Source organism: Trachurus trachurus (genome assembly GCF_905171665.1).
Source record: "Trachurus trachurus genome assembly, chromosome: 17".
Lineage (NCBI taxonomy): Eukaryota > Metazoa > Chordata > Actinopteri > Carangiformes > Carangidae > Trachurus > Trachurus trachurus.
Genome location: NC_139900.1, coordinates 18,513,869 through 18,526,962, shown reverse-complemented (window position 1 = coordinate 18,526,962; position 13,094 = coordinate 18,513,869). Strand labels below are relative to the sequence as shown.

The 13,094-nt window shown below is 40.8% G+C and overlaps 1 protein-coding gene and 1 long non-coding RNA gene across 3 annotated transcripts; both read right to left on the bottom strand.

Annotated features, from left to right (window-relative positions):
• Nucleotides 1-6,354: 6,354 nt before the first annotated feature.
• LOC311000572 (uncharacterized protein) lies at nt 6,355-9,184 on the bottom strand (the record flags this gene model as incomplete). The annotated part of the gene is made up of 6 exons (XM_083991310.1): nt 9,096-9,184; nt 8,746-8,857; nt 8,065-8,291; nt 7,749-7,923; nt 7,513-7,643; nt 6,355-6,672 (listed from the first exon to the last, which is right to left on the bottom strand). The coding sequence occupies exons 3-6, from the start codon at nt 8,203-8,205 to the stop codon at nt 6,355-6,357; spliced, it is 765 nt and encodes a 254-aa protein (XP_083847436.1). The 5' UTR covers nt 8,206-8,291; nt 8,746-8,857; nt 9,096-9,184.
• A 528-nt stretch (nt 9,185-9,712) lies between these two features.
• On the bottom strand, nt 9,713-12,233 carry LOC311000170. 2 transcript variants are annotated; one of them, XR_014596075.1, is made up of 4 exons: nt 12,175-12,233; nt 10,625-10,713; nt 10,076-10,225; nt 9,713-9,867 (listed from the first exon to the last, which is right to left on the bottom strand). It is a non-coding gene; the product is annotated as an uncharacterized lncRNA (long non-coding RNA). The 2 variants fall into 2 exon arrangements; XR_014596076.1 differs by having other exon boundaries at nt 9,715-9,807.
• Nucleotides 12,234-13,094: the final 861 nt, after the last annotated feature.

Genomic DNA, 13,094 nt, shown 5'->3' with positions numbered 1-13,094 from the left:
TAGCGCCAAACCACTGAGCGCGCCTTGGACCGCTGCATTCGCTCATTCTTCGAGGGGGGGAGTCTGTTTGTCCATTACTATTACCGAGTCATTCACAAAGTTTCTATTGATTATCTAAGGCGTTGTATAGCACATAATGGCTATTTAAAGAGCGGACGTATACAGATGACTAATACAACAGACTTAGAGGGGCAGGGATGTATAACTATGTTTTTCTTAAGTACAATGAAACCCCCGTTTTATGACAGTTGGACAGTTCTTCTAAACGCGTAACGCGGGTTATCCGTCCAGACGGTGAAGTGAGGACATTTCATAATTTCTGGGTTTTGATTTGTTATTTCGTTGCCATTGTTTCTTTATCACCATCCTCAATACGGATATATTTTGTGTCTTTGTTCATTTATGAGCGGAGTTTATACAAAAAGTACCGAACTTTGTGGAGGGAGGGGTGAAACATGGGGCAGAGAATAAACCATAATACTTTGGTGCAGATTTGGATCTTTGAGTAGGACCGAGAGAATTTATTGGTGTATGTGTAGGCTACAATGTGTGCAGTGTGTGTGTATGTGTCTGGTGTATGTTGGCATTGGCCTTGGCTCGGGTTTGTGACCTCTGAGTGTCCTTCAAGTCACACTGTTGAAAGTATCACTAAAAAACTTTCTGTTATGTCTTCATTATGAATTCAGGGTGTGATCGTTTACTGTTCTAAAGAGAAAAATGCGGACCAAACTAAAGCTGCCTTGTTCACTGCCTTACTGCAGCTGTCATGCTGTACAACAAACTGTGGACTACACACACCAAAAACTAACAATTAAAAAAGTAATTTCTAAAACACATCATCTATGCCAGCGCCAGCGGTTCCCAACCCTTTTTTCCCCCTCAAGCCCTCCTAATGGGAGTTATTGGGACTTTTAAATTTTAAAATATAAAACAAACAAAGTTGCCCCCCTGAGATCTCTGTCGCCTCCCTGAGGGCAGCCCGGACCCTAGGTTAGGAACCTATGATCTATATTCTATATAATATTTTTATTTTTTATAAATTATATTAAGATATTTAATTGTAGCCTACATATAAATATATTAGTATTCATTATTTGCCTTGATAGGATAGTTGAGAAAGACAGGAAATGAGGCAGAGAGGGGGGGAATCAGAATTAGCCTTTATTGTCACTATAAGTACAGCGAAATTACAGCAATCAACCTGTCCGTACATATGCAGCATACAATACAATACATTGACATGCAGCAAAGCGCCACCAGATTTGGGATTTGAACCGGGGCCGGCCGCAGCAAGGACGGTAGCCTCTGCATATGAGGTGTCTGCTCAACCCACTGAGCTATAAAGTGCCCCAGGTTCATATATCTTTGCCAAGATTTAAAAAAAAAAAAAAAAAAAAAAGTATTTGGTATTAGGACAATGTCCCCATGTGGCACGAAATAGGGAATATCTAAACATTTTAACATTGGCACACAGCAGTTCCTGGGATGGGGGGGGGGGGGGGGTCTTGTCCTGGGTTAGGGCCGTCCAACAGCTCCCCCTCTGTCCCCATCTGACAGATTCTGCCTCTCTGCTCATGTGGCTAATTTTCTAACACATCATTTCTCCTACAATTGGTTCCTGCAGCAGTTAATTGCTTCATTCATTAGTGTGTGTCACATCAGCTGTCAGGCATGTACAGTCCACACAGGTAGGTGTGTGTGTGTGTGTGTGTGTGTGTGTGTGTGTGTGTGTGTGTGTGTGTGTGTGTGTGTGTGTGTGTGTGTGTGTGTGTGTGTGTGTGTGTGTGTGTGTGTGTGTGTGTGTGTGCTGCATGGTGAATCATAGCTGCTTCAGAGCTAAAAGACCTTGACAAACGGAGCTGCAGCAAATTGAGAGCAGTGACTGGAGAAGCTCTGTGACAGCTCCACCCCTGGTGGAGACGTCACCTCCTGACCTCGCTGGTATCAAATCTAGACATTACCGCAGACACACCACCTGTCATTATGCATCATGTCGATTTTGGACCTTATCCTCACACATCACCCCCACTCCGCCATCACCGGGATCAGAGTGAGACACAGCCAGCAGAACACTGATTGGATGAGCCATTTGACAGCTACATTAATGCTCAGACTGATCACCTGATGACCAAATACACCTGTTGGATATAGACATCATCTCTCTTTAGGCACGATAAAGGAACATTTACTCCTTAAGGTGTTGATGTCCTCTCTCAGGTATGACAGTTGTATCTTAATCAGTGGATTTGACTCTTCCAGTCTGGTCACTTAATTTCTGTTAATTTTGTGTGAATACACACACATTTATCATATTAACACAGTGCTCATATATTAATAGTGGTAACATACAATATCTACTCTGAGTCCTGCCACATCCAGAAATACTCGGATGACACTGCTGTGTGTATCAGGAATTGACAGGAATCTGATCTGATAAAAGCCTTACTGGAGTCACAAAAACTGTCTCCTACTGAACACCTCAAAGACTACGGTGAATTGAAGCTGCTTCGCAGCAGTGGTTGGGGCCAGGCAATTAGATGCCTAGATACATTTTGGCAATTCTGATATACAAGTAGAATAGGAAGACAACAAGAACATCAGCATTACAATGTCTATTTTTCCTTGGCTGAGGCTTCAACTCACAACCTCTGACACCAAGAACCATCTTCTAACTCAATGAGCTAATTGGCTAGAGTTGAGACCCGGTGTGTGGCTTCATAAAAGGACTAAAAGCCAGTCACCATGATGACAGCAGCTGTCAAGGCAGATTTCAAAAATTGTCAAAATGTCCATAATTCTGTTAAAGCAGAAGTAAGCGATCCGGTCGTTTTGGCTAACTTTTTGTCAGCTGATGGAGTTAGCAGCCCCCGCCCTCGTCATGGATCTATTTGTCCTCGTCCCTACGTCACCACATTCACACACATCCCTTGGCTGCACACACAGCCCTTCATGCCGTTCTCTCTCCTCATTGGATAAAGCTTGTAGGATACAAGGAAGTATACAAGAAGTTTTCTCCTCGGCTTACAGCAGAGCAGAGTGACTGACAGACCCGTGTTTTGGACCAAACACTCTATGAAAGTGATTGCTGTCGGAAGATATAACTATTTAAGACTTATATTAACACAAACATTTCGCTTACTTCTGCTTTAAGACAAGTCTCTAGGCCTATTGCATCTTGACAGCGTGGGAATATTGGCCACTCGTTTTTAAAGAGGAACTATGAAGGATTTTTACCTTAACTATGCTATTTCAAACACTTTCTGAGTAGGCTAGTAATTGTGATAGTTAAATGACAGGGAAAATGGAGGCTCTCTGCCTTCCACGTAGCGTCTCTTGGCTGAAAACCAACCTTCCAAGAGCCTCCGACCCGGTGTCCCAGATCTCATCTTTGCAGCACCACGACACAGACGCGCCCCATAACCTGTAATTTCTTGTTTATGACAGATAAGATCACACAAATATGCACATTATAACATTGTACATTATAATGCACGTGGTCGGGAGGAGGGTTAGCAAAGCAGAGGAAAAGCGACCGGACTTGCATAGTTCCCCTTTAACAATAAGTGTTTTGCTCCACAAGGGAAAAACGGATGTTCAAAAATGCCATTCTTACATTGACTGCTCTCTTGACTGTTCCCATGAGAGCAGAATTCAAAATGTTTTCAAAAATTCAGTTTTTGAGATAAAATTCTGATATTTGCTAAACTTCATCGACCATGACTCCAAAATATTGTCATTTTTTTTCAGGAAAATTGAATATGCCCTCGAGCTCTATACCCTCCACAGGGCGCTCAATGGGAGTTTGCTCAACCAGTCTACATGTGTTTTGTGGACTTGGAGAAGGCTGTCCCTCCTGGCATTCTGTGGGAGGTGCTTTGGGAGTATGGAGTCGGAGGCCCTCTGCTAAGGCAAGGCAATTTTATTTGTATAGCCCATTTTTACAAACAGTTTGTCTCAAAGGGCTTTACATGGCATCACATCCTCTGCCTTTAGACCATCACATCGAAAACTAAGGGCTGTGTGGTCCCTACGACTGGAGCAGGAGCTTGGTTCGCATTGCCAGCAGTGAGTCAGACCTGTTCAGTGCGTGTTGGACTCCGGCAGGGCTGCCCTTTGTCACTTGTTCTGTTCATTATTTTTATAGACAGAATTTCTAGGCGCAGCCAGAGGCCGGAGGGGGTCCAGTTCAGGACCCACTGGATCTCATCTCTGCTTTTCACTGATGATGTTGTCTTGTCTGCCTCAGGTGGAGGAGTTTAAGTATCTTGGGGTCTTGTTCACGAGTGAGGGAAGGATGGAGCGCGAGATTGACAGGCGGATCGGTGCAGTGGCCGCAGTAATGCGGTCGTTGTATCGGTCTGTCTTGGTAAAGAAGGAGCTGAGCCGAAAGGCGAAGCTCTCAATTTACCGGTCAATCTACATTCCTACCCTCACCTACACAGGAAATTTTGAAGAGTAAATTTTACTCAATTTGAGTAAAATTTTACTCCCAAAAAGATAGTATTTGGTCCCAGTCCAAAAAGAGTAAAATTTACTCTTGTCATAGAGTTAAATTTTCAGAGTTATTTCTACTCCATCTAGAGTTCATATTTTACTCCACAAGATTAAAATTTACTCTATTTAGCATAAAATGAGAACAACTCCAACACCATTTCACTCAATACAGAGTTGTATTTGACTCTGTACAGAGTAGTAACTGCCTCATAATAGAGTTATAATTCTACTATTAATAGAGTTGTATTTTACTCTGTTCAGAGTAGTAACTGCCTCATAATAGAGTTATAATTCTACTATTAATAAAGTTGTATTTTACTCTGTTCAGAGTAGTAACTGCCTCATAAGAGAGTTCTTTTTCTACTATAAATAGAGTTGTATTTTACTCTGTACAGAGTAGTAACTGCCTCAAAATAGAGGTCAAATTCTTCTATTCATAGTAGAATTTGACCTCTATTTTGAGGCAGTTACTACTCTGTACAGAGTAAGTATTTTAGTTGTATTTTACTCAATATATTTTAATAATGATAACTCTGGATTAAATCAAATATTTAAATAAAAAAGACCAGAAATGAATGTTCAACAATACACGACTTGTATTTTTCTTAAATGCATAACACATGAGCACCCATAATATACATGTCCATACCGTTTGGCCTTTGTAATATGACAGCATTGAACATACATGAAAAATTCAAATGCCCTCAAAACCTGCAACAAAATCTGCATGAATAAGACTCCATGGACAGAGTAATCAATATGAGGAAAAAAAAGTCTTTCATGGTGACAAATTCCCTATAATTCCATAATGAAAACAAATAGAATATTGCAAACATGTACTGTATGCACACTATCACCACGCCATCAGCAGCTGCAGATAAGGCTGTAAAATTTTGCAATAGCCATCAGCCCAGCCAAAACATTTACGCCCAATTGGTGGGCCATCACAATTTGGACACAATGTGCTCTTTGAAATTGGGTGGATTCGATAAAAGAGGAGAAAATATAAATAAATAAAATATATGAGTTATGGGCAAAGAAATTCAGAAATCCATTGTTCATCCCTAGTGCAACAGTTACAGCTTAGCGATTCTTTTATCACAGGAAACAGTATGGAACAATAAATGAACTTGAATCATCATTGCTGTATGACATCTGCATATCAAATGCTTTGTAACACAAAAGCTCTTTGACATCAACAACATGAGGTCCTTCTGCAGTACACACAACTTTAAATGCATAAAAATGCTTGATGACTTTCCATCAAACAGTGCCCCTTCTGACCCAGTCCTTCTTAATAAGAGTCTTGTAGACAGCTGTGCTGCAACAGTGGCTGAACTTAAAGTGGCAGGTGTAGGCGAAACAATCATTAACTCTTTGGTTACTTCAATGGAAGAGATTGTTGATGATAACCATAATCAAGCAAAAGAATCTGTGAAGCAGTGTCTATCTTTACAGGAACCTATCAAAAGTGAGGTTGAGTGTAAAATTGATCAGTGCTTTGAAAATATTGAAAATCCTTTTGGTGTCTTAAATTCTGAAACTAAGAGAAGGCAGTATTTCACAGAGAAGTGGGGAAGGGTGGAACCCGTTGAATGTGTTCTTGGTACAAGATTTGATACACAGCGCAATCGTACTACAGGAACTTATGATCCAGCTGTTGTTACTGATAAATTTGTTTATATCCCAATTTTGCAAACATTAGACTTCATTTAAGATAAAAGAGATGATGCAGAGTCATTCCAGTTCAAGAGAAGATCTTCTTAATGACTTCTGTGATGGAGATCTTTTCAAGAGTCAGGCAAGAGTCTGGCATTTGCCTGAGGACCTTTGCAAATAAAACAAAACATCTCTATCAAATCAGTGCAGCATCCGAGCTCTCATCTCTTTGACCCTGGGATTCACCTTGGTGGTAGCAGCATCAATCTGGTAAACAGCGGTTTGCAAGAAGTGGTAGACATTGGCCAGATCCCTGTTGTACGAGGTAGCGAAGACGAAATGAGCTTTGAAAAGCTCGTCAAAAGAGGCAAGAGAATCTGGTGACTGACACGGGATTGCATGTTTGTCAATCACAATGAAATATTTGTGTACGGCGCTCCTCTTGGTCCCCACAGCCAGTAGATAGGGTTGACGGCTCTCTGTGATGGTGTCCAGATGCCCCTCAACACTGGTCCCAGTCTGTGACAAGAAAACTTAATTAGTCTTGCTATTCAAATTAATCTGTTGCAGTTTAAGGCCCCATCATCACCACCAGAATCACTTATTGCCACAAAATGCAAGATGAACCATTACATTTCCAGTCTTATATTTTTTATAGGGCCGGGACTCGATTAAAGAAATGAATCTAATTAATTAGAGGCTTTGTAATTAATAATCAAAATTAATCACATTTTAATCGCATATAAATATTTGACCTGAGAACAGTGAGAATACAGATTAAATGGTCTTTCCTGCCACTACACAATGATGATTACTGTATTTAACTACTTAAATCGATCAATAGCATAAACTGATTTGTTGAACTCCTGATGAAAACATGAATAAAACTTAGTAACCAATCACACAGGCAGCTCCATGTTGTCCCTGTGTGATGTTCAGGGACAGGTCAGGACAGTCTGAGGACAGACAGCTCTGAGGGTGAAGTTTATAATAATGAAATGCACCGTGAGACAGTGGCAGGTCATTAGCTACGTCTTGACCACATGTCAGCTTTTCAGCTGCAGCAGAGGAAACTCAACTGTTGTCAGCTCCACCACCATGAGCGTTATTTTTTTTATTTATTTTTTTTAAAATGAAGCTTTTATTCTGCTAAATGTAAAAGAAATAAACATATTCATATTAGCGTATCTGAGGCAGATGGTGATAGATCTGTGGGGAGCCAAATCAGATAAATATCACAGGGCACTCGCTGATTACAGATGAGCATGGTCATCACATGCACAAGAGTATAGTTTTATGGTTTAATATTACAGACAGAACAGTGAGCCTTCTTAAACTTTAATTAAACTGTAACATTACCTTGATAAATTTCACAAGGTGTTCAATGGCTTGTCTGGCGGAGAGCTTTCCTGGTCTCTTGTTGCGGCCATGAGGTGATGGTGGCATGAGGTGGATAAGGAGCAAGATGGAGGACATCTCACTGTCCCATCCTGAAAATACAAGCAAATTCAGAAAGACATTTTTACTACAATGTTTATATTTTTGTTCCAAAACCATTTCCCTCTTCCATTATTATTTCTTTAATTCGAGTGTACCATCTTCCAGTTCTTCTGTTGTGGATTCAGCGTTATGAAGGAGATCTTCAAGGTCGCTTGTCTGGGTGAGGCCACGGCTTTGTTCAAGGACTTTCTGCCTGTAGTGAGTAGGCCACTTCTCCAGGAACTTTGCAGAGATGTCATCACCAAACATCAGACTGAAATCCTGCTCTATCTGCAGACAAGATGGAATACAGAAAACAACATGGCATACATTGTTAATAGGTGCACCAGGGATGACCAGGGATGTGGTCTGTTTAAACTCATTTTTCATTTCAGCTTGATTTTAATGCAAGGCAGTTTAAGAGTGATATACCAGTCCCGTGATGTCAAGAAATCTTGGAAAGGTGGTGAATATTTCAGAGGACTTCACTGGGTCATGAACCATTGCTTGGCGATGGGTGAAGGTCTGTCTCATCTTCTCCTTGATGATTGCTTCATCAGTTGTATGCTTCATCAGTGCGATGGCCTCATGACACTGGGTTTCTGTGGTTAGCTTGTTTTCCTTACTGAAGGGGGTTCTGTCACCAGAATCTGGACCACCTGTAACAGTGATCAGTAAACAGTGACATGTAACAGTGAAACCACACACTGATGCAATACTTTCTTTACTTCTCAAAAAAGTTGAGCCACTTTCACCCCTTACACAGACGACCACTCGTCTTTTTGCTAAACCCCCTGCGATGCCCACCACTGTAACAAAACAAGGACTATGCACATTAAAAATGAATTAAACATGTGAATGGGCTTTATGCACAGCTCCACTATTTCCTGAATCTAAGCCAGCTCCTTTATTTCCTGTCTTACATTATCGGACAAACTGATTAATCCAGGTATGTCTGACCTCACAACAATGATCAGGCACACCTGAATTCATCAGTTGGTCCAATAATGTAAGACAGGAAATAAAGGAGTTGGCTGAAGTTCAGGAAGTAGTGGAGCGGTGCATAAAGCCCATTCTCATAAAAAAAATCTGACTACACTCAAAATCATGTACCTGTCAGTGGCTGAGGGTTTCTTTTCTTTTGTCCTTCTGAGGCTTCTTTTTGAAGCGTTTTCACTCTCCATGCAAGAAATCCACTCCCATCTACTGGATTGTAATACTGCTCCTAAAAACCAAGAAAGTGTTTTGTTTTTCCTCCTTAAAAAACTAACACATGTCCTTGTCTGGAGAATTGCTAAAATCAAGATCAACCAGTCTAACATCTGCTGTGTTCAACTTGTTGAGGTTAGGAGAAAGGGTCAGCATACAGAAATGTTAATATTTAGTTGAAATCTCACTCGTTTTTTTTTTAATCAATACCAGAAGTAATGAGTAAAGAGGTTAGACTTGTTTTATGTACTTACATAGCCCAAAGTGCCCTGGGGATCGGCCAGGTATGGAAACAAGGCAGTGATGCCCTTTGCGTAGTCCTCTTTAACACGCCTTGAAGGACTTGTCCTACAGCGCACACACACACACACACACACACACACACACGTATGAGATCCAATCAAAAGTAGTGCTATGCCGATGCCTTCAGCACTTGGTCTGCACCAAATAAAACCATAAATGTTAGGGTCGGATATTAATTACATAACATACCCATGTTCACTTGCCATGTGTGCAACCAATATCTTCACCATGTCACGTCTTCTGGAATCTGTTAGGCTTTTTTTCCGAGCATACTCTGCAAGGATCCTCTCTCCTCCAGGTTTCTCCCTCAGAATGTTTTCAATGTTCTAAGTGTGAGAGGAAAAAAGAGGTGAGGGACACAGGGATTTGGTGCCCCATTACATTTACAGTGACAAAAATGTAAACCATGCCCCGTACTGCTCTGCAAATTTACTTGGCCATTTCCCCCCCCCCTTACCCTTTTTATCAGAATCTTGATCTTGATCTCTCCATCTGCAAAGCTTACTACCTGAGCGAGACGAGTCACGTCGGCTCTGTTTCTTTGGGCAGGACTAGGCTGCAAAATGATGGTGTCATCAGAGCCCCCTTCATTATCTGCACCAGAGCTGAGAAAGGAGCTGTTGCTGCTGGCAATGGAGTGGCTTGTAGAGGGGCTCACTGAATCTAGCATGTTGACATAACAGGTGTGATAATAATAACATGTCATTAGCAAGAGGGGATCATCTGTAATAAGAATAATGTAAAAGATCACAATAGATTAGGATGGATCCACACACCAAGCTAGTTATTCCTCAGATGCTTTCTTTAGTGTCTGAAAAGGCATGTTTATTCAAAATATGATGCAACGTGGATAAGTCTCTTTACTATGTTGCATTACAAGGTTAGCCAGGACTGCGTGGATTATAAGACTCCAAGTTAACAAGTGACTCACCCTCAAAATCTGAGTCCGTGGGCAAACAGACCTCAAGCACACCCAGGTCTGGTTTCGTTACAAGAAACGCAAACGCATCCTCGTCAACTTCAGTGTTCAAATCATCATAGACTTTTAAGTCCAAGGTAGGAATTTCAAATTTCTTGGAAACTGTGAAGACAAAACAATATTGCACAAGATTGACATTCTGTTGTGCCATTAATCTTATTTTTATTATAAAATGTCACACATCTGTGTCACTTTAGATCTGAACCACTTAAAAACAACGATTTTATACTTTAGCAATAAAAAAATATATATTCAAGATTGCAGACCTGCAAGCTCATAGCACAAGCAAATCTTTGAATATACTTTTACAGCAAACATTTCTAACTCAAATCATTCTTTTTCTCAGGGTACACGAAACAACATTTAGAGATGGGGGTCCAAAATCAAATAAATATACTTCTATGGGTCCTTGACAATAATAATGATAATAATAATAAATGTAAGACAGCACCACTAATTTAAACATGACACTCAGTAGGTTGTGCAATTTGTTTCACTCACCACACTCCAAAAATGATTTGAAGGTCAGTTGCCCTTCATAACAAATGTATTTCTGGCGGTCTCGGTACTTCACTCTTACAGCCTGCATCCTTTATGGGAAATAAAAAAAATAAGACAGTTACTAAGATAATATAGAGCACAACAATTCATGTATTACAAAAGCCCTATCTACAGGTAGGCTTGATACCACTCTGCATTTGCATCTAATTAAAACTCTTAAGTGTTTTGAAGCTGATGTGAAGCCAGATAAACAACTACTAACAGCAAATAAATACATTTTGTCAACATTTATCTTATCTCAACAATAGTAGATGATGACTTTGGCTCACATAAAAGTGTTATATACAGTATAATTGGAAAATAGACAATGTTGATAAATGGAAGACCAGAAGGCAACAAAAACTAAATATGGGACTTGTAATGGAAATCTATGTGCAGGCAGAGATCAGAGATGGTGTTTTAAACAACCATGCTAGCGTTTCACCAGCTCTACTCTGCCAGTCAGCCTCTCAAACTGCCGCCTCTCTGCATGTAGACACACGTGAGAAATTTAAAAAAAAAAATTTGTTCCCCCCCTGTGAGAGACTGTGACTGTGTTACTGCTAGTCTTTTTCACAAACGGTTCAGAAATTAATTCATGTTTTTGAAAAAGTTGTCCGAACATGTCTTCGAGGATACGCTCGTTAACTTACATGACTCAATTCAGAGTAAAATACACATGCTTGCTAACCAAACAGCAGGTGAAAACGGCCCACACAAAGAGCAATCAGAACGGTCGGTGTAAATGCCTCAATTCAGAGTAAAACACACGTGCTTGCTAACGGTCCACATGTCGGTAGCTAACGTAACAGAAGAGCAATTAAAACGGTTGGTGTAAATGCCTCAATTCAGAGTAAAATACACGTGCTTGTTAACAGTTCACATATCAACCGAAGAGCAATTAAAACAGTGAGGTGTTGTAAATGCCTCAATTCAGAGTAAAATACACGTGCTTGCTAACGGTCCACATGTCGGTTAGCTAACCGAAGAGCAAATAAAACAGTGAGGTGTTGTAAATGCCTCAATTCAGAGTAAAATACACGTGCTTGCGGTCCACACACAAAAACCCACTTAGTAACCGAAGAACAAGTCTGGTAAAACTTCATGACTCAGAGTAAAACACACATGCTTGCTAACCGAACAGCAGAGAAAACAGTCCACACATACTAGACTGGTCCATAAAAAAAAAAAATTCAAACACTTGCTAACCGAGGCACAACTCAATTCAGAGTAAACCTTCGATAAAATGGTCAGTAAAAATTAAGCTCAATAAAACACACACGTGGTAAATTAAGCTAACAAGAGTGAGGCTCGGTTTAAATTCACATTTAACATTAACTTAGGCTATAGTTTGTGTTGAAGCTAACGTTAGCATCGACATTGCAGTGTGTGAGACCCACACATTCGCCAGCTGCAATGTTACTCACAAATTACCTTTCAAGTAAACCAACAAAAAATTCTGCTGACATTTTATCTTAAATAAAATCGATTTCAGTACTTTGCTGACTTACCTGGCTTACCGCCGTCCACCACTGCCGTTCACCTCGACCTTCCACCGGTGGGATAGAAAATGGCGGCAGAAACGAAACCTAAGAAAAATTAGTGGGCGTGTTCTTGAAATTACTCCAATAGGATTTACTCTATTTTTTTCCTCCTACTCTAGTGGCCATTGGAAATAATTACTATCCAAAATGAATAAAAAATACTCTTTTAGAGTAAAATAATGGTAACTCTGAGAAAATTACTCTCTCATTTTTCCTGTGTATGGTCATGAACTTTGGGTCATGACCGAAAGAACGCTCCCTTAGAGATAGGGTGAGGAGCTCTGTCACCCAGGAGGAGCTCGGAGTAGAGCCGTTGCTCCTCCACATCGAGAGGAGCCAGCTGAGGTGGCTCGGGCATCTGAATCGGATGCCCCCTGGACACCTCCCTGGGGAGGTATTCCAGGCATGTCCCACTGGACACCCCGAGGAAGACCCAGGACACGTTGGAGTGACTATGTCACTCGGCTGGCCTGGGAACACCTTAAAACCTCCCGGGAAAGAGCTAGAGAAAGTGTCTGGGGAGAGGAAAGTCCGGGTCCCTGCTCAGACTGCTTCATCCGGGACCGGGTCGCGGAGGCTGGATAGATGGATGTTGACACTACTGTTTACAGTCAAAGATACAGTACAGCAAATTTGGTGTCAATTGAGCAAAGATTGTGGGAGGAGATAAGTTTTCTTTTTTGAAAAAATAGAGTGATGGACTTCATTATTATTAAACATTTCTAAAGGGGCTACATTTTGGCGAAAGTTGCAAAACTGTAGCACGTACGGTTGGTTTGGTATGAATTGTCAAAGTTTTTAAATTTCGTCCACTTCATAACACCTTGATGGACCAAAAAAAAAGAAAGAAAGAAAAAAAGACAGCAGTGGTGGACCACTCCCCTCTC